This window comes from Capricornis sumatraensis, chromosome X, assembly GCF_032405125.1.
Source record: "Capricornis sumatraensis isolate serow.1 chromosome X, serow.2, whole genome shotgun sequence".
NCBI lineage: Eukaryota > Metazoa > Chordata > Mammalia > Artiodactyla > Bovidae > Capricornis > Capricornis sumatraensis.
The window spans coordinates 474,048-495,993 of NC_091092.1; the positions used below are offsets into that span (position 1 = coordinate 474,048).

Here is a 21,946-nt window from a genome sequence, read left to right on the forward strand (position 1 = left end):
CCTTCCAATCCATGAACATGGCATATTTCTCCATCTATTTGTGTCATCTGCGTTTACTTTCATCAGTGTTTTACAGTTTTCTATATATAGGTCTTTTGTTTCTTTTGGTTGATTTATTTGTAACTAGTTTATTCTGTTCTTTGTGATGGTGAATGGAACAGTTTCCTTAATTTCTCTTTCTATATTCTCATTGTTAGTGTATAAGCATACAAGGGATTTCTGCATGTTGATTTTATATCCTTCAACTTTACTATATTCATTGGTTAGCTCTAGTAATTTTCTGGTGGAATCTTTAGGGTTCTCTATGTAGACGACCATGTCATCTGCAAACAGTGAGAGTTTTACTTCTTCTTTTTCAATCTGGATTTCTTTTATTTCTTTTTCTTCTCTGATTGCTATGGCTAAAACTTCCAAAACTATGTTGAATAGTAGTGGTGAGAGTGGGCACCCTTGTCTTGTTCCTGACTTTAGGGGAAATGCTTTCAATTTTTCACCATTGAGGATAATGCTTGCTGTGGGTTTGTCATGTATAGCTTTTATTATGTTGATGTATGTTCCTTCTATTCCTGCTTTCTGGAGGGTTTTTTTTTTTTTTTATCATAAATGGATGTTGAATTTTGCCAAAGGCTTTCTCTGCATCTATTGAGATAATTATATGGTTTTTGTCTTTCAACTTTTTAAAGTGGTGTATTACATTGATTGATTTGCAGATATTGAAGAATCCTTGCATCCTTGGGATAAATCCCACTTGGTCATAATGTATGATCTTTTTAATATGTTTGCTAGGATTTTGTTAAGGATTTTTTAATCTATGTTCATCAGTGATATTGGACTGTAGTTTTCTTTTTTTGTGGCATCTTTGTCTAATTTTGGTATTAGGCTGATGGTGGCCTCATAGAATGAATTTGGATGTTTACTTCGTCTGCAATTTTCTGGAAGGTTTTGTGTAGGATAGGTGTCAGCTCTTCTCTCAATTTTTGGTGGAATTCAGCTGTGAAGCAATCTGGTCCTGGGCTTATGTTTGATGGAAGATTTCTGATTACAGTTTCGATTTCTGTGCTTTTGATGGGTCTGTTAAGATTTTCTATTTCTTCCTGGTTAAGCTTTAGAAAGTTATACTTTCTAAGAATTTGTTTATTTCTTCCATGTTGCCTATTTTATTGGCATATAATTGCTGTTAGTAGTCTCTGATGATCCTTTGTATTTCTGTGTTGTCTGTTGTGATTTTTCCATTTTCATTTCTAATTTTGTTGATTTGATTCTTCTCCCTTTGTTTGTTGATGAGTCTGGCTAATGGTTTGTCAGTTTTATTTATTTTCTCAAAGAACCAGCTTTTACCTTTCTTGGTTTTTGCTATGGTCTTTTTTGTTTCTTTTCAATTTTTTTCTGTCCTAATTTTTATGATTGCTTTCCTTCTACTAACCCTGTAGTTCTTCATTTCTTCCTTTCCTAGTTGCTTTAGGTATAGAGTTAGGTTATTTATTTTACTTTTTTCTTCTTTCTTCAGGTAAGCTTGTATTGCTATGAACATTCCCCATAGCATGACTTTTACTGAATCCCATAAGTTTTGGGTAGTTGCGTTTTCATTTTCATTCGTTTCTATGCATATTTTGATTTGTTTTTTGATTTTTTTCTGTGACTTGTTTGTTATTCAGAAGCGTTTTGTTCAGCCTCTATATGTTGGAATTTTTAATAGTTTTTTTTCTGTTCAGTTCAGTTCAGTTGCACAGTCATGTCCGACTCTTTGTGACCCCATGAATTGCAGCACACAAGGCCTCCCTGTCCATCACCAACTCCTGGAGTTCACTCAGACTCACGTCCATTGAGTCAGTGATGCCATCCAGCCATCTCATCCTCTGTCGTCCCCTTCTCCTCCAGCCCCCAATCCCTCCCAGCATCAAAGTCTTTTCCATTGAGTCAACTCTTCACTTGAGGTGGCCAAAGGACTGGAGTTTCAGCTTTAGCATCATTCCTTCCAAAGAAATCCCAGGGCTGATCTCCTTCAGAATGGACTGGTTGGAGCTCCTTGCAGTCCAAGGGACTCTCAAGAGTCTTCTCCAACACCACGGTTCAAAAGCATAAATTCTTCAGTGCTCAGACTTCTTCACAGTCCAACTCTCACATCCATACATGAACACAGGAAAAACCATAGCCTTGATTAGACGGACCTTAGTCGGCAAAGTAATGTCTCTGCTTTTGAATATGCTATCTAGGTTGGTCATAACTTTTCTTCCAAGGAGTAAGCATCTTTTAATTTCATGGCTGCAGTGATTTTGGAGCCCAAAAAAATAAAGTCTGACACTGTTTCCCCATCTATTTCCCAGAAGTGATGGGACCAGATGCCATGATCTTTGTTTTCTGAATGTTGAGCTTTAAGCCAACTTTTTCACTGTCCTCTTTGACTTTCATCAAGAGGCTTTTTAGTTCCTCTTCACTTTCTGCCGTTCCAATTATTCAGCATTGCCTTGATTAGAATGAGCCATCTATTATTAGTCACTGCCCATTTGAAACTCCATTCCCTAAAGAGCAAAGGATTCGGCCTATTCTTGCAATGATTACTCATTTTCAAGAGAATGTAATCCATGGATAACTTTGTCGTTTATTTAACTTCTCTCAAGAAAATTTGCCACCATATTTATCATGATATCCAGTTAATCAATATTCCAACACCCTGATACAGAGAAGAAATGACCTACCCATCTGATATAGAAACTGAATACCTTTTTTGGAATAAAGGAGATTTCTGAGCTTTGAGGATTACATCCAATAGAAATTGGTTGAGAACTTTCCACAATTCAGAGTGTATAAAATCAATCAGAGTTATAATCACTCTAGAAGCTCTGAGACTTAAAAGATAAAATGTCTTCATAAGACCTTAGATTTTCTAACAATATTTTCCCCTCAACCCCCGGATTTACCTTATCTTACATACTAACTGTCTTTACCTAAAGTTTTCTCTGACTGTCGGCCAGAAGCATCTTGAATTTTATCATTCTGATATTAATAAGCAATCAGCTAGGTTTGCAAAGTATCTATTAGAGAAATATCATATAGAAATCTTTCTGTCAGTGGCTCAATGGGGATCAAGTAAGTTTTTTTGGTTTTATTCTTTTTAGTAATGATTACCTGCTGATTATCTCACACCCGAGAACTCTCCATAGTACAAGAATTATTGCCAACATCAGTAAGGCATCCCTTTTAAGAGGCAACCATAGTTAAAACTGTTGAACTCAAAGTCAAGACACTTGGCGCTCAAATCTGCCTCTACAATAAACTAGCTGTGTGATCATGAGCAAATCACCCAACCTCACTGAATCTCATTGTCCTTTGTGTAAAAGAAGGAAGGCTAGATGATATCTGAAGTTTCTTCTAGTACTGAGATTGAAGGATTCAATATACTATATTCTTGTTTTCTTATGAAACCAGCTCATCTAACTTGAGCACAAGGGAAGCAGTTGCTAAAAAGAGCTGATTGTCAACAATTAGGAGTGACATTTCATTGGTTTTGCACGTGTTTTCAATTAAAAACAGTTAGTGATTAAAATCACATGCTTGAAAACATAGTCCTTAAAAGACAATATTTTCAAATAAAATGTAAAACATTAAAATGTCTGGGATCAAGTCCAATTTGTATTCTAAACATTTGCTAGTATTAAAGAGCCTTTTTATGTTATGAGGCATGCTTAGATTTTGCAAGTGTTAGAAACTGCAGAGAAAGAAAGAGAGTGAGCTAGCAGGCAATGGAACAAGTAAGAAAGATAATGTTGAATTATTATACATACTCATAAAAAATGTTGGTTTCCTCCTAGGATGTGGTTAGAGTGAATCAGACTCTGTTCTCTGTTTCATTTATATATGTCTCATATTTAGTCATTTGTTTAAGATTTTCCCTTTTTTTCTAAAAGTCAAAATCTGGTTTTTCAAAACTTAGTTACTGAAAATACTGGAAACCTGATGAATGGATTTCTTTCAATTCCCATCTGTTCTTATGGATATAATCACCCTGGTATCTTCAATTAAATCTCCTTTGTGCCAGTCTGTAACATTATGAATTTAAGTGAACACTTTAAAACATTTCAATCCAAATGCTTATTTCAAGTAATATAATCACATAGTTTGATTGTTCTTTTAGTTGGAGGACACAGAACAGTGTGTGACACATGACCACAATAAAGCAACGATGTAGATGTATCTTATGTCACACACACACACACACACACACACACACACAAATCCTGAAGTAAGGGAAAAATACACTTTAAGATAGACATTGAGAGAAGTAAGTCAGAAAGAGAAAAACAGGACTTACTTGGTGGTATAGTGAATAAGAATCTGCCTGCCAATTTAGGGGACACTGGTTTGATCCCTAGTCTGGGAATATCCCACATGCTACGAAGCTACTAAGCCTATGGACCAGAATTAATGAGCCTGTACGATGCTTCAAACAAGAGAGTAGTCCCTGTTCTCCACAACTAAAAAAAGCCCACGCAGAGCAATTAAAACCCACTGTAATAAAAAACAAATAACTTTTTTTAAAAAAGATAAAAACAAATATCATATATTAATGTATATATGTGGAATCTAGAAAAAAAATGGTACAGATGAACGTATTTCCAAGGCAAGAATGGACACGTGAACAAAGGGGGAAGGGGAGAGTGAGATGAATTGGAAGCTTAAGATTGACATATATACACCACCATGTGTGAAATAGTTACTTGGAACCTGCTATAGAGCATAGGAAGCCCAGCTCGGTGCTGTGATGACCTAGGTGAGTGAAATAGGGGGGTAGGAAGGAGGTCAATGAGGGATGGGATATGGCTGACTCACTACAGCAGAAACTTAACACTGCAATGTAAAGCAATTATACTACAATTACAATAAAAAGACAGAGGTAGTATCAAGAAACTGTCATTTTCAGTGACCTTCAAGAGTACCTACTCTTTCATCAGAAATAAAAAAATAAACTATTCTTAGTGTTGAAATCTGAAAAAATGGAGGGAAAAATAAGTCAATGGAAGGTACTACTTTTCTTGAGACTTACATTAACCCCAAAGAACCATACGCTATGAATGTCATTGTTCTATTCAGTTCAGTTCAGTTCAGTCGCTCAGTCATGTCCAACTCTTTGCGACCCCATGTATCACAGCACACCAGGCCTCCCTGTCCATCACCAATTCCCAGAGTCCACCAAAACCCATGTCCATAAAGTCGGTGATGACATCCAGCCATCTCATCCTCTGTTGTCCCCTTCTCCTCCTGCCCCCAATCCCTCCCAGCATGAGAATCTTTTCTGATGAGTCAACTCTTCCCATGAGGTGGCCAAAGTATTGGAGTTTCAGCTTCAGCATCAGTCCTTCCAAGGAACACCCAGGACTGACCTCCTTTAGGATGGACTGGTTGGATTTCCTTGCAGTCCAAGGGACTCTAAAGAGTCCTCTCCAACACCACAGTTCAAAAGCATCAGTTCTTTGGCACTCAGCTTTCTTCACAGTCCAACCCTCACATCCATACAGGACCACTGGAAAAAAAAAATAGCCTTGACTAGATAGACCTTTGTTGGCAAAGTAATGTCTCTGCTTTTGAATATGCTATCTAGGTTGGTCATAACTTTTCTTCCAAGGAGTAAGCGTCTTTTAATTTCATGGCTGCAGTCACAATCTGCAGTGATTTTGGAGCCCCCCAAAATAAAGTCTGACACTGTTTCCACTGTTTCCTCATCTATTTCCCAGGAAGTGATGGGACCAGATGCCATGATCTTCGTTTTCTGAATGTTAAGTTTTAAGCCACCTTTTCACTCTCCTCTTTCACTTTCATCAAGAGGTTTTTCAGTTCCTCATCACTTTCTGCCATAAGGGTGGTGTCATCTGCATATCTGAGGTTCTTGATATTTCTCCTGGCAATCTTGTTTCCAGCCTGTGCTTCTTCCAGCTCAGCGTTTCTCATGATGTACTCTGTATATATGTTAAATAAGCAGGGTGACAATATACAGCCTTGATGTACTCATTTTCATATTTGGAACCAGTCTGTTGTTCCATGTCCAGTTCTAACTGTTGCTTCCTGACCTGCATACAGGTTTCTCAAGGGGCAGGTCAGGTGGTCTGGTATTCCCATCTCTTTCAGAATTTTCCACAGTTTATTGTGATCAACACAGTCAAAGGCTTTGGCATAGTCAATAAAGCAGAAACATGCTTTTCTGGAACTCTCTTGCTTTTTCAATGATCCAGCGGATGTTGGCAATTTGATCTCTGGTTCCTCTGCCTTTTCTAAAGCCAACCTCAAAATCTGGAAGTTCATGGTTCACATATTGCTGCAGCCTGGCTTGGAGAATTTTCAGCATTACTTAACTAGCGTGTGAGATGAGTACATCATAAGAAACGCTGGGCTGGAAGAAGCACAAGCTAGCATCAAGATTGCCAGGAGAAATATCAAGAACCTCAGATATGCAGATGACACCACCCTTATGGCAGAAAGTGAAGAGGAACTAAAAAGCCTCTTGATGAAACTGAAAGTGGAGAGTGAAAAAGTTGGCCTAAAGCTCAACATTCAGAAAACGAAGATCATGGTGCATCTGGTCCCATCACTTAATGGGAAATAGATGGAGAAACAGTGGAAACAGCGTCAGACTTTTTTGGGGGGCAGGGCTCCAAAATCACTGCAGATGGTGAATGCAGTCATGAAATTAAAAGACACTTACTCCTTGGAAGAAAAGTTATGACCAACTTAGATAGCATATTCAAAAGCAGAGATATTACTTTGCCGACTAAGGTCCGTCTAGTCAAGGCTATGGTTTTTGCAATAGTCATGTATGGATGTGAGAGTTGGACTGTGAAGAAGGCTGAGCTCTGAAGAATTGATGCTTTTGAACTGTGGTGTTGGAGAAGACTCTTGAGAGTCCTTTGGACTTCAAGGAGATCTAAACAGTCCATTCTGAAGGAGATCAGCCCTGGGATTTCTTTGGAAGGAACGATGCTAAAGCTGAAACTCCAGTACTTTGGCCACCTCGTGTGAAGTGTTGACTCATTGGAAAAGACTGTGATGCTGGGAGGGATTGGGGGCAGGAGGAGGAGGGGATGACAGAGGATGAGATGGCTGGATGGCATCACGGACTCAATGGACATGAGTCTGAGTGAACTCCAGGAGTTGGTGATGGACAGGGAGGCCTGGTGTGCTGCGACACATGGGGTCGCAAAGAGTCGGACACGACTGAGCAACTGAGTTGAACTTAACTGAACTGCATTTCATACTCTTTTGTTGACCATGATGGCTACTCCATTTCTTCTAAGCGATTCCTTCCCACCGTAGTAGATATAATGTTCATCTTGTTTAAATTCACCCATTCCAGTCCATTTTAGTTGGTTCCTAGAATGTTGATGTTCACTCTTGCCATCTCCTGTTTGACCACTTCCAATTTGCCTTGATTCATGGACCTGATATTCCAGGTTCCTATGCAATATTTCTCTTTACAGCATTGGACCTTGCTTCTGTCACCAGTCACATCCACAGGTGGGTATTGTTTTTGCTTTTGCTCCATCCCTTCATTCTTTCTGGAGTTTTTTCTCCACTGATCTCCAGTAGCATATTTGGGCACCTAGCGACCCGGGGAGTTCACCTTTCAGAATCCTATCATTTTGCCTTTTCATACTGTTCATGGGGTTCTCAAGGCGAGAAAACTGAAGTGGTTTGCCATTTCCTTCTCCAGTGGGCCACATTCGGTCAGATATCTCCACCATGACCCTCCCATCTTGGGTGGCCTCACACGGCATGGCTTAGTTTCATTTATTATAGTACCCATTATATTTGTATTGAGAACATTGCATATATTTCCTTACTGTTTTCTTAAATAGCCATATCTCTGGTTTTATCCATTTGAAACTATGCAAATGGATAAACCATTGCATTTCTCTGGCCTAAAGATGAATCAGTAATGTAAAGGGGGGAAGAAAAAATCAGGTTGATGCTTGATAAATCAAACAGTGGTAAAGCTGAAAAATAAACTTTTAGTCTTTACCCCAGCATTCCTCAGAGTAAACAGCTTTTATGTAATCAGTTTTAGAATTCAATCTCTTTGAAACTATTTTTAGTACTTACTGGCACTGTATGCATTTTCTGGGCAACTGTACTAGATTTATAGCTCTGGAAGTTCTGTGTTATTTATTACCTTTCAATAGGCAATGAAGTGGTGTCTTGCACATGAATATGTCAAAAATGTTAAACTTAGTACAATGGTTCGGTTAATTATTTCCAAGAACAATAAGCAAAAAAATAGCTTTTAATTCTGTATTCATTTTTTTTAAGCAAAAATACTTCTCTTGGGAACTTTATATTCAACACTAACTTTCTCTTCCTTGATTTTACAAATCCCTACAAAGAATTAACGTTTCAGATGAGCTTAATAACATCTTGCTTATTTCAACAATTTTTATCCTGAATTTGCAAATTCAAAGCTTATTTTTGAATTGAGGAAGAAATGTGACTCACAAAGTAAATTAAGTCTTTTGAAACATAAGATTATTAGTAAGCCCATAATTTTTTCCTAACCTGATCTGGAATTAGCAATTTTATGTATATGAGATAAAACAAGTTGAAGACATTAGGATCCAAAATCAACTTATAATGTATTACATTCAGTTCAAATAATATGTTGTTTTCTTCTCTGAGTTTTTGTTTTCTCCTTTTTTCTTTGTATATGTGTGTATTTGACAGATGTAGGGTTTTGTATTTTATATGTACACAGACCACCCACATTAAGTACTTGTTATTATTTCTTCCAAAAATAAAGGTTTACAGCTAGGTTATAAACTTTTACCAGAGATTGACCCTGCATATTATTACATCCATAACATAAATTGTAATTTTTTTATGAAATAATTCTGAAATTGTTTTCTGGACAATTTAACTAAAGTAAAAGAAACAAACAAACAAACAAAAAAAACCCTAAGTCAACAATTACAGTATATTCCAATTTTGGCATAGACTGAGAATTAGAAACAAGAACAACCAAACTCTGACTTCTCTCTTTAAAAAAATAGGAATTATCATTTTAATGTATGCATTTCCTCATCTAACAAGTGTTTATTTATTGTGTTTGTATATGCCTTGTATATGTCAGATGCTATGTCCTCAGATATAGAGTAGCTTGATGCCATTGTATCCTACACTCTCCTTCATTAATGTAATAGAGGCTTAAGTAAATTTCCAAGAAAGACACACAAGTGAGTGTGCTCTCACCAAAGGATGACCATTTTAGAGAGAGAGCAAAGAATTCTCTGAAGTTGTTTGTCCTTATAAACAAGAGGGAAATGATTCTAAGTAAGTTTGGAATTCAGGATACTATCTATACAATTATCCCAAAATTTTCTTTTTGTATACAGGGTGTGTGTGTGCTAAAATTATCAAGGTGATGAATTAAGGAGCCATATATCTTTATTTCTCCTTTCATCTTTCCCATTGTTCTCATGTCGTAGTCTAACATATGGCAAAGAGCTTCAGTTGTTTTACATTGTTCATGTGGGTTTGAATGTCAGTTGCACTAACTGACGTGGGATAGAACTAGACAGCATATTAAAAAGCAGAAACATTACTTTAGCAACAAAGGTTTGTCTGCTCAAAGCTATGTTTCTTCCAGTAGTCATGTATAGATATGAGAGTTGGACCAAAAGGAAAGCTGAGCACTGAAGAATTGATGCTTTTAAACTGTGGTGTTGGAGAAGACTCTTGAGAGTCCCTTGGACTGCAAGGAGATCAAACAAGTCCATCCTAAAGGAAATCAGTCCTGAATATTCATTGGAAGGACTGATGCTGAAGATGAAGCTCCAATGATTTGGCCACCTGAGGTGAAGAGTACCTGAGGTGAAGAACTGACTCATTGGAAAAGACCCTGATGCTGGGAAAGATTGAACGCAGGAGGAGAAGGGGATGACAGAAGATAAGATGGTTGGATGGCATCACTGACTCGATGGACATGAGTTTGAGGGAGCTCTGGGAGTTGGTGATGGACAGGGAAGCTTGGCATGCTGCAGTCCATGGGGTTGCAAAGATTAGGACATGACTGAGCAACTGAACTGAAATGATTTGTATCTAACATGTGTGGAATTTCTTTTCAAATTGCTTGTACAATATGAAATTTAAATATATAAACCAGCAAATCATTTGGAGAGCTCTAAATATCTGAGCGGGAGGTATACACACAATTACCTGACCTGAAAGTAGAAAGAAATAATTAAGAAAATTATGACACCTTAGAACAGTCCAATCCAATAGAACTTTGTGTAATGATGGACAAGTTCTGTATCTGAGCTGTAAAATGTAGTAGCCAGTACTCACGTATAGCTATGAGAACTTAAACGTGTCTAGTGAGACTGAGGTACTGAATTTGAAATCTAATTTTAATTAATTATAATTTAAATGTAAATCAGTCAGTTCAGTTGTTCAGTTACCGAGTCTTTGTGACCCCATGGACTGCAGCATGCAGGCTTCCCTATCCTTCACCAACTCTTGGAACTTGCTCAAACTCATGTCCATTGAGTCAGTGATGCCATCCAACCATCTCATTCTCTGTTGTCCCCTTCTCCTCCTGTCATCCACTTCTTCATTTACAGGTATTTAAATGTAAATACTTGTGACTAATTGCTATTATATTGAACAGAGCAGTCATAGAAGACAGAAGAGTAATATAGACAGTATCCATTATCTACTTTGTACATCTCATTGTCATCTTGAAAATTTGAAAAAAATCTATCTTTTAACATTACTGTCACTTCACATAAAATAAAAGACAATGAACATGCTGTACTTGGATTTTTCAACCAACCTAAACCTGCCATCATTTGATTGGGAAAGCAAGGGTCAATTCAAAATTCAAACACATAAGATCAAACTTTAAATATACTAACATAAAATACATAAACATAAGTGAATAAAATAAAAAATTAATTTTAATTCTTCCCTGGTGATCCAGTGGTCGAGACTTTGCCTTCTAGTGAAGGGGGGCTGTGAGCTTGGTTGCTGGTCACGTAGCTGGAATCCCACATGCCATGTGGCCAAAAAACAAAAAATAAAACAAGTAATATTGTAACAAATTCTATAAAATTTTAAAAATTATCCCCATAACATTTTTTTTAGAAAAATTAAAACTATTCTTTTCCTCAGGTGTATAACAGTCATAGATTGGATAATTGAGTCTTGAAATTCAAGAATTTAAGATATTATTTTTTATGCTATGTTATATATCCTACTTCTCCCTTATATAACCTCTAATAATACTTTACAATCTACCTTTATAGCTCAATAAAAATGTAGTTATTTCAGTTAGCCTAAATCTATTAGTATCAATATCAGTAGATACTTGGATTGTTATTGATTTTCTCTCATCTTAGCTAAAGTTTAATTTCCATTGCATTAGTAAAATATGTTTACTCACCACCTTATCCCCAGTGCCTAGATGAATGCTGTGTCTATACTAGCCACTTGCCATTAGCATGCCAAGAATTAACAGAATTTTATTAACTGCCATGGATTTTTGTGAATTGCAACTCAGAGACTATTTTTTCTACCCATAAATGAGATATTCCAAATATGAACCTTCCTAAAAGTCTTTTGAAATATCATTACAAAAATAATCATTAATAACTAAGTTTACTTAGATCAAACTGTAATAGTAAATATTGTATCTATATTTATTATCATTGTTGCAAAATTGTTTGTTCTTAAAATAGATTTGTTAATTTTCTCACTTGTGTAAATATGACATGAAAGATATTTCCCTTGGCAAAGAAAAAGCAAATTGTTTATTGGTTTACATGAATAAAATATTAATAAACTGCTCATTTAGTTTATGAACTAAAACAAGGTTATTACACATTGATTAGCTCATGAAAAATTTTTAAAATTATATGGAAACAAACTGGTGATTTTAACTAACATTTCTGAAATGCCAACTTTAATTTCATAATAAACATTTAATTCTTCCATCAAGATGTATTATGGTCTCAATTTGAATAAGAGTATAAGTGAATCTAAACACACACAAAAAAATCCAAAAAATGCAAAATTATCTTCAAGCAATTCATGAGGAAAAATGTGGTTGTACTTGAGTATTGTACTAGATTTTATGTAAAACTATTATAATATTTTGTTAAGTTAAAAAAGATAGTATCACCGTATAATGTCAGCATAAAGTCTAGTGATCCCTAAAAGCTTGATATCATTCGTTGGTTTATAACATTTAGAATCTCATTTTAGACACTAGTATGGCAAAACTATGAGAAAAAGATCTCAGATGCTATCTTGTTCTTTCAGGACAGAGCACGTAAATGAGATTTCAATAACTGATCTTCACATGTCAGCAACTTTTACGTTAAAAAATATATTGGAGATTTAAAATTGTGATGTGTGGTTGTATGTGTGTATATGAAAGCTTTTATAAATCACCCATGTACTAAGAATCTTAAGATCTTCTGATCTTTTCTTCACTGCTAACAGTAGCTTTTTATCTTACTCATTTCTGTCAAAATGCTACAAGTAAACACTGGCTAGAACTGCCTCTGAGAGCCAGTGAACACTATTCTTCAATCAGCTAGCAAGATTTATCTGTGTAGAGCTCATCTTATTGTAGTTCGAAGAAGGGATTAAAAAAAAATTACATAAATTGGACTTAAAAAAATTAAGATATTTGACTATTTTAAAGGCTTAAAAGAAAAAAGAAAAGTGTTAGTCACTCAGTGGTGTCCGACTCTTTGCGACCCCATGGACTGTAGCCTGCCAGGCTCTTCTGTCCATGGAATTTTCTGGGCAAGAATACTGTAGTGGGTTGCCATTTTAAAGACTTAAGGAGAAGCAAAAGGAGAAGGGGACAGCAGAAGATGATATAGTTAGATAGCATCACCAACTCAATGGACATGAATCTGAACAAACTTAAAGAGATAGTGAAGGACAGGGAAGCCTGGCATGCTGCAGTCCATGGGGTTGCAAAGAGTTGGACAGGACTTAGCAACTGAACAGCAACAAAAAGCTTTAAGAGTATGAGACCCTCTGTGTGCTAATAAACAATAGCAGTTAAGAGAGCCCAAACACTTTAAGTATTTTGCAATTTTATATTACTTGAATCACCTCCTTGAGGGTTTCAAGGGAAGTCAGAATCAGCGGAGACTGATTTTAAACATTTCTGAAATCTGACTTTTTTGTCATGAATAAAACATAAGTACTATTCCAAGCTATAGTTTCCAATTTGATATTTTGGCACGTTAGGTTCAGTCTATTGTGCCTGATAATTAAAAAATAATAATAATAAAATAAGAACTTAAATAACATTGTGCTGTTAATCTCTAAGATGCTTTTTTTTTTTTTTTTTGGCCACCCCATATTTGCAGAATCTTAGTTCCCTGACCATGGATTGAACCTGGGCCCTGGCAGTAAAAGTGCCATGTCATAACCACTGGATCGCCAGGGAATTCCCAAAAATTCATTTTAGCACCTTTTTCTATAGGGGAAAAAAAGGGAAAGTTTGTGTTCTTTACACAAAGTTTTATTCTTATCAGAGTTTGCATATTTTCTCCCTTTGCCAAAGGTTTTAGCTGTATTTGTTAGATGTGATATATCCACTTTTATGTTGGTTATTTTATACTTAATTGTTTCTTTTGTTAGTGAAAAGTGCCCTAAACAGCTGAAATCTACAAGACATTTTAATTCATTTGAGGTAACCATGGTTAATTCACTTATAATTTCATTTTCCATGTGAAATGGTGATAATTCTTTTTAAATTATACATTATTCTTCTTTTTGAAATCTTTAATAATTCACAAAAATTAGCTACACTTATCACTGTAAAATGCTATAACCTGAGAACATCTTCTAGAACAACTCAAATTTCACAAATGTTTGGAGATGTTAATCACCTTGTTTGTGCTGACACTATTATAGACAAATCTGGGACTTAGAACCCAAGTCTCTAGCATTTATTTCTGAGTTGATCCCATGTCATGTGGCTTCAAGAAACTGAAAACCAGTCTCATTAAATAATAACATAAGCTAAAATGTTTCATTCTTTGTCTTTCAGGGTCAAAATATTTTTGGGCTTGATATCATTGAAACACCAGAAGGAGAAAAGATGCCGCAACTAATAGTTCAAAAGGAGTTAGATAGGGAAGAGAAAGATACATATGTAATGAAAGTAAAGGTTGAAGATGGTGGCTTCCCTCAAAGATCCAGTACTGCTATTTTGCAAGTCAGTGTTGCTGATACAAATGACAACCATCCAGTTTTTAAGGAGGATGAGATTGAAGTCAGTATACCAGAAAATGCTCCTGTAGGTTCTTCAGTAACACAGCTCCATGCCACAGATGCTGATATAGGTGAAAATGCCAGGATTCATTTCTATTTCAGCAATCTTGTCTCCAGCATGGCCAAGAGGCTATTTCACCTCAACTCTACCACTGGACTTATCACAGTAAAAGAACCACTGGATAGGGAGGAGTCTCCAAACCACAAGTTACTGGTTTTGGCAAGTGATGGTGGACTGATGCCAGCAAGAGCAATGGTGCTAGTAAATGTTACTGATGTCAATGATAATGTTCCATTGATTGACATAAGATACATCATCAATCCAATCAATGGCACTGTGGTTCTGTCAGAAAATGCTCCTCTCAACACCAAAATTGCTCTCATAACTGTGACAGATAAGGATGCTGACCATAATGGTAGGGTGACATGCTTTACAGATCATGAAGTCCCTTTCAGATTAAGGCCAGTGTTCAGTAATCAGTTCCTCCTAGAGACTGCTGCATATCTTGACTATGAGTCCACAAGAGAATATGCCATTAAATTACTGGCCGCAGATGCTGGCAAACCTCCTTTGAATCAATCATCCATGCTCCTCATCAAATTAAAAGATGAAAACGACAATGCTCCAGTTTTCACTCAGCCTTTCATAAGTCTTTCTGTTCCTGAGAATAACTCTCCTGGTACCCAGTTGACAAAAATAAGTGCAACAGATGCAGACACTGGGCGTAATGCTGAGATACATTATCTGCTAGGCATTGATGCTCCGTCTGAATTCAACCTGGATCATCGTACAGGCATTCTGACTGCAGTGAAGAAATTGGATAGAGAAAAACAGGAAAAATATTCATTCACAGTTCTGGCACAAGATAATGGGATGCCATCTTTAATAACAAATGCCACAGTCTTAGTGACCGTTCTTGATCAGAATGACAACAGTCCAATTTTCACTCACAATGAGTACAACTTCTATGTCCCAGAAAACCTTCCAAGACATGGCACAGTAGGACTAATCACTGTAACTGATCCTGATTATGGAGAAAATTCTGCAGTAACTCTCTCCATTTTAGATGCGAATGATGACTTCACAATTGATCCACAGACTGGTGTCATCCAACCGAATATTTCATTTGATAGAGAAAAACAAGAATCTTATACTTTCAATGTAAAGGCTCAGGATGGTGGTAGGGTATCACATTCTTCAACTGCCAAAGTCACTATAAACGTGGTTGATGTCAATGACAATAAACCAGTTTTTGTTGTCCCTCCTTCCAACTACTCCTTTGAACTGGTTCCACCATCTGCTAATCCAGGCACAGTGGTCTTCACAGTAGTTGCTATTGACAATGACACTGGAATGAATGCAGAGCTTCGTTACAACATTGTAGGAGGAAACACAAAAGGTCTGTTTATGATTGACCAAACAACAGGCAACATTACACTGAAGGAGAAATGTGTCCTTGCAGATCTTGGTTTACACAAACTGATAGTCAAAGCCAAGGATTTAGGGCAACCTGATTCTCTCTTCAGTGTCATAAATGTTAATCTATTTGTGAATGAGTCGATGACCAATGCTACGTTAATTTATGAATTGGTGCGCAGAAACATTGAAACACCAGTGACCCAAAATGTTGAGACAACTGATACATCCTCACCGTCAAGTGACTATGTCAAGATCGTGGTTGCCATTGTTGCTGGCACCATAACTGTCATTCTTGTTATTTTCATCACTGCTGTAGTAAGATGCCGCCAATCACCACACTTTAAAGCTGCTCAGAAAAACAAGCAGAATTCTGAATGGGTTACTCCAAACCCTGAAAACAGGCAGATGATGATAATGAAGAAAAAGAAGAAGCATACCCCTAAGAACTTACTGCTTAACTTTGTCACTATTGAAGAAGCTAAGGCAGACAATGCTGACAATGATACAAACACCGTCACACTAGACCTTCCCATTGAACTGGAAGAGCAAGCCATGGGCAAGTGCAACTGGGGTACTCCACCTACTACTTTAAAGCCTGACAGCCCTGATTTGGCCCAGCACTACAAATCTGCCTCTCCACAGCCTGCTTTCCAGATCCAGCCGGAAACTCCCCTAAATTCAAAGCACCACATCATCCAGGAACTGCCTCTCGATAACACCTTTGTGGGTTGTGATTCCATCTCCAAGTGTTCTTCCAGCAGTTCTGATCCCTACAGTGTTTCTGAGTGCAGCTTTCCAGTGACAACTTTCAAGACCCCTGTGTCTGTACACACCAGACTGGTAGGTAATCCAAGTCTCTAACTAACCTTTCTAACTTTATTTTTCAAAATTATTTTCAGTTGAAGTAGGGCTTTACAGAATCTACTGACTCAATGGGGGATCAAAACGATCATATTTTGCAGAATTATCTAAATAGGTATATGGATTCATTTAAGTTTGATGGAAAATCAGAACAAAATGACTCCTAATTCTAGGAACATTGGCTGAGGAATGATGATTATAATAGGGGCGGTGTTGTCTGTAGATGGCACTATGACACTTCCTGCTAGAGAAGAAGTGAAGTGAAGTGAAGTCACTCAGTCGTGTCCGGCTCTTTGCGACCCCATGGACTGTAGCCTACCAGGTTTCTCAGTTCATGGGATTTTCCTGGCAAGAGTACTGGAGTGGGTTGCCATTTCCTTCTCCAATATACTGGAAAAACGCTAAAATTTTTGGAGGTCATGTCATGTCAGAGGTCATGACACTGTCCTCAGTACAGTTGTGAGCATGAGGACCAGAACTGCCCAGGCTGCATATATCACAGTAATACCTTTTGGAATCTGATAAGCAGGTCTTAATGGTACTGAGATTTCCAGCTTCAGTTGGTAAAATCTGTCTACCCAAGATAGTTGAATAGCATCAAGATATACTCCCCCACTCACCATGCTCCCAAGCCCCCACAATGAAAAGGAAGTATAATGTTCAGATTAGGAACTCACCATTATTTTGGCTTATACATCTGTATTTACACAATGTAGCAAGAATGAAATTAGGAAAATGAAGTCATGCTACTCTCATGTTCAGTGAAGAGAATGAAATATATGTGAAATCTCTACTCTACATATTCATTTGAGTATTTGCATATTCATACAAGGTATTGAGCCCTTCAAGAGACATTCTTAAGAGATAATGACTTTTGGAAAATGAAATATGATTGCTTTCTCTAATAGGCCTGAAGGAAAATATGAGCATATTGAGATCCAAGGCATCTGCATACAATAATTTAAAACCCAATGAATTATGAAAACAAGAGCTTATACAGTCTTATCTATATTTCATGGAGAAATCAATAAAAATGTTTCCAGAAATCCACAACTAAATTAAATAAATTAAATATGATTATTTCCTTAATAAAGTTATATGATAGAATTTATCTACATTTTTTTTCTCTCAAAATCTTGCCATATGTTGACTTTGTTTGTGTTACTCTTAAGAAGGTCTTCATCTCAATTTCAATTGATAAAAGCTTCTAAAAACACAGTTAGGCTTAATAAAATGTAGTAATATGAAAGTCAGAATAAGTTTCTTTTCACCAAAGTTAGAGATATTAAAGAAGTCTATCAGGATTTCGAATAGCGATGAAAATAATTTATGATTAGGAAATGTCTTAAGAATCGAGGTCACTCAAGGGTCAATGCATAGTTAAATAATACAATGTTAGCCTTTCTCAATCACTGAGCAAACTTAAGAAACTAATTTTGTTGTGTGTTCATCTTTGTTACAATAATTTCATAATTATGATATTGTAAATGGTAAAATAGAACCCTACTCTCTGTAGAGTATTTTATATGATTTGAATGAGTTTACAGGGTAGTGGTTATTTCTACAGTCCACATGAGCCCCATGTTTTCTACCAAGGTGGATCTTAAATGGGTGGCAAACATAACAGATGCCTAACATTTCATCATGGTGAGTTTTTATTTATATTTAAACATTAAAAATTGTGATCTCATTTCCTAATTCTCATTGTTATCATTCTGATTTTGGAAACATTTCTCAACAAAAAAAACTATTTTTTATGACTAGCACTTTATGTGTGTTGTGTAGCCTAATAGCACTTTTCCCAGGGGTAAATTTGTGATTCACTTAAAAACCTACAATGAGTAGGGTTTGTGAATTACTTTCATAGAGCATCATTTTTAATAGATTGGCTTGTGAAGTTTGTTAAGAGAGAAAATTCTGGTTTCAACTGTTTTCAAAAGCGTGGAGATGTTTAAGAGCTAGCCTTATTTTACATGAAGACAAGAACATACAGTAAGCAAACCATAGATGAAGCAAAAAATTGAAAGTGTTTTCCAAATATCTTCTGCTTCTTTTAAACTATTTTCTAATCCTGAGAAAGTCAATACAATTAATAACTTTGATTCAGAGATTTTATTTTATTTAGCAAATAAATATTTTCCTAAACATAGGATAATAATTTCACAGGACAGGCAAAATAAGGAAAGTAGATGTTAATGAGAATAAAATATTAGTTATCATTTGTTTTTTATTAGCTAAAAGGACTATCTTAGAATCAATGTGTTCTCAGACGAAATTATACTTTTTCAGATCTTAAGAAATAGGTAAATTATATATTTTATGTCATAGGTTGACAGATGTTTCAGATAAATTACTAAATATCTTCTGGTATGAATTGGTTAACTTAGGCAGACTAATGTGATACTAAAAATAATTTGAATTCTTGTATTTTTTGCAACATTTGCAATGTTCTTCACCCTTTCTATATACACTTCATTTTCTGATTAATGCCAAGAAGAGTCATCTTATATTCACTGATGTTGCAGAATGCTGAATTCACTGAGCACTGAAAAAGAACTCATGTATTTATAAAATTCAAATACAGTAGGTGTCTTCTTTTCAAAAAACCATCATACAAAATGGGGAAAACTGTCAGCCAATAAAATAAAAATTCATTGTTCCTTAAGGAAATTCTGACAGTGGAATAAAATATTAGTGTTATCAGAAGGCAGAATTAAATTCAATTGTCTTTAAACAAAGTGAGAAATACACTTTTCAAAGGAGGTTTTAGGGTGATATTTACATTTAGTTCACTGTTCATCTGAATAGAAATATGAGAGTGAAGAAATTAACTGGTTCTAGGAGGCAGTAAGATATAAGTGGATTTATTAAAAAAATTCATGTTTTAAAAAGAGAATCAAATATTTTCCATAGTTTTTTTTTCCTGACATTTGTGTTTTGAAAAATATGGAATATTCATTAGATAGAAGTGTATCTATTGCATGAAACAATTTATACCTGGGTTTAATGGTATAAACCCAGCAAAGATACTCCTCTTTGATAAATTTTTACAAGTATTCTGGATGGCATTTCTGTATATATTGTAGTATAAATTAAAAACAAGAAGTCTGAAAGATGATCTTACAGTTTGCTTTTTATTTCCATCTTTCAGAGTAAGCAGATAGTATTTGCTTGGTGTGACTCTGGGAAAACAAGAATAATCATTTTAGAATCAATTTTGATATTTGTATGAAAGAGATACAATGCCAAAATGAAGCCTTGCTTAACACAGTTCTCCCATTAAAATATTGTGAAGAAAATATATTTGGAAAATAGGAAAAAAATGAATTTATTATCTTGAAATGTGTACAAGCCTTCTGTGTACAAGTCACTGTCTTAGCCATGTATTTAAGATACTTCATTTCAAAAAGAAACAATTCATGGTTACATGAATGTAGGTATTATAAATGGATTTGAAATGTAAGAGGAGTCTGAATTAGCTTGGAATAGGATTGGTATTCAGCACTGTTAAATTCCATAACCTTGATCTTGTGTATCTGTATTTTAGCAATATGAATTTTAGCCACATAGCATGCTTGGCAATTAAGACTCCTAGAACCCAGCCACCTGATTTTGATAACATGTTATTTTCTTGTCCTAGATTGATTCCAGGACATCAACTATTGAAATCTACAGTGAGATATAACTTTCTAGGAACAACATAATTCCATTCCCCCTCCAAAAAACTCAATGATTTGTGATTTCAAAATTTGGCTAAGATCATTACTCTTGTAGTCTGGATTTCCCACTATAAAGGCAAGCAAAACAACAACCACATTAAAAATTATGTCCCACTGAACCTCATGCTACTTTGGCTATAATTTGCAATCACAGTTTTAAATTTGTGGAAGAAATAGTGTAGTGTGATTTAAAAAAAAGTTTTATCATGCTGTTTCTCCATTTGCTTGCTCTGAATGTCAACAATTGTGATGTACTATAATATGTCTTGATGTACAAACTGATGATTAATATATCAATCATGAAACATGGAATTACTTGCCTTGTTCAATTGCTGAAGATTTTAAACATCATCTCCAGGAGTTTTAAACATCATCTCCAGGAGTTTGGAAGTGAAACTGAATTATCCAAGCTACCCTCTGAAAGGTATCCAGGGAAAGAGATTTTCTTTAATACTCCAAACAGCAACAACCACAAACACTCTAGTTGATTTTTTGAAAAATATTCACTAATACAGTGTTGTTGAGAAAATAAGTATAAATATCCATCACTCTGCTTAAAAGTTAGATTAATATAAACAAATTTTAATAGGTTTTTATGTTGACTATAATCATGTTGTTTCACTACTTTAATCATTAAAAATTTATTTTTGCTGTAATTATGTTTCTTTTTTCTATAAATACTGAAAAATAAGGTTTTTTTTTCTTTCTATTTTTACCTCTCAAGAATGTCAGTTCTTTATACGCCCTGACATTTTGGAAAAAACATGTTGACATTTCTTATGTAATGAAACATAATTCCAGTCATATGAGAGTAGAGACAAGGATTTAAATAGGATATTTTGAAAGATTTTATCTTAATTTTGAAACTACAGAGGAAAATATACAACACTATAGTCACAGCTAAATAGATCTACATTATTTCTCTGGCATTAATTTTCTGAATACATTCCATTGCTTTGAGTAATTTGTCCTTTAACTTATTCTCTACAATATGTTGATCAATCAATTTCCTATACAAATGACTGAATGCCTCAAACTGGGTGTACATATATATTGAGGAAGGAATGATGTGTCTCAATTTTATATTGTATTTTTAAGCTGCTTATGACTTACTAACAGTACTAATAAAAGTTAAAGAAACATATGATTTTGTGTGACAAAAAGGGAGTATAAAGAACCCTTAAAATTATTACATAAGAAATGTTTCCTGGCTTCTCATTCAAATGCTTCTTTGTGTATCATCTTACCTTGCAAAGTGAGAATAGAATTTGGTCTATTATGTATGTACATTAAATTAGTGTATTATTTGAAGTGTTCATTGGTGTACAGGCATTTACAAGTGGTTTATGCTTTATTTAGCATTTAAAATTAGTGTAATTCTTGTATATCTAACATATAGGCAGTATTTTTTGAAGATTTCTGTTAAAATTTAGCATTTCCATTTACTCAGTACAGAATCTCTGGTACCTCCATTAATATCAAATTCCTTGAACATACTTGCTATCTGGTGTTTTAAATATAACTTAGTTAATGATAAAGATTGTGATTGTAGCTTTTACTGGTAATGAGAAATGTCACATAAATTACAATATTGTATTGCAATACTTATAAACAACTATTGTAGAAAAATACCTAAAATTAAATTTTACCTTTGTGAAAGTTATTCATG

The 21,946-nt window shown here is 35.3% G+C and overlaps 1 protein-coding gene across 5 annotated transcripts in view; it reads left to right on the plus strand.

Moving 5' to 3' along the window:
• Positions 1-21,946, plus strand: part of PCDH11X (protocadherin 11 X-linked) — a 797,400-nt gene that overhangs the window by 25,047 nt on the left and 750,407 nt on the right. For all 5 annotated transcript variants that reach the window (XM_068962684.1, XM_068962685.1, XM_068962686.1 and 2 more), the window contains exon 2: positions 14,054-16,537. In XM_068962684.1, coding sequence (XP_068818785.1) covers positions 14,054-16,537 — 2,484 coding nt within the window. The remainder of the gene's footprint in view (positions 1-14,053; positions 16,538-21,946) is intronic.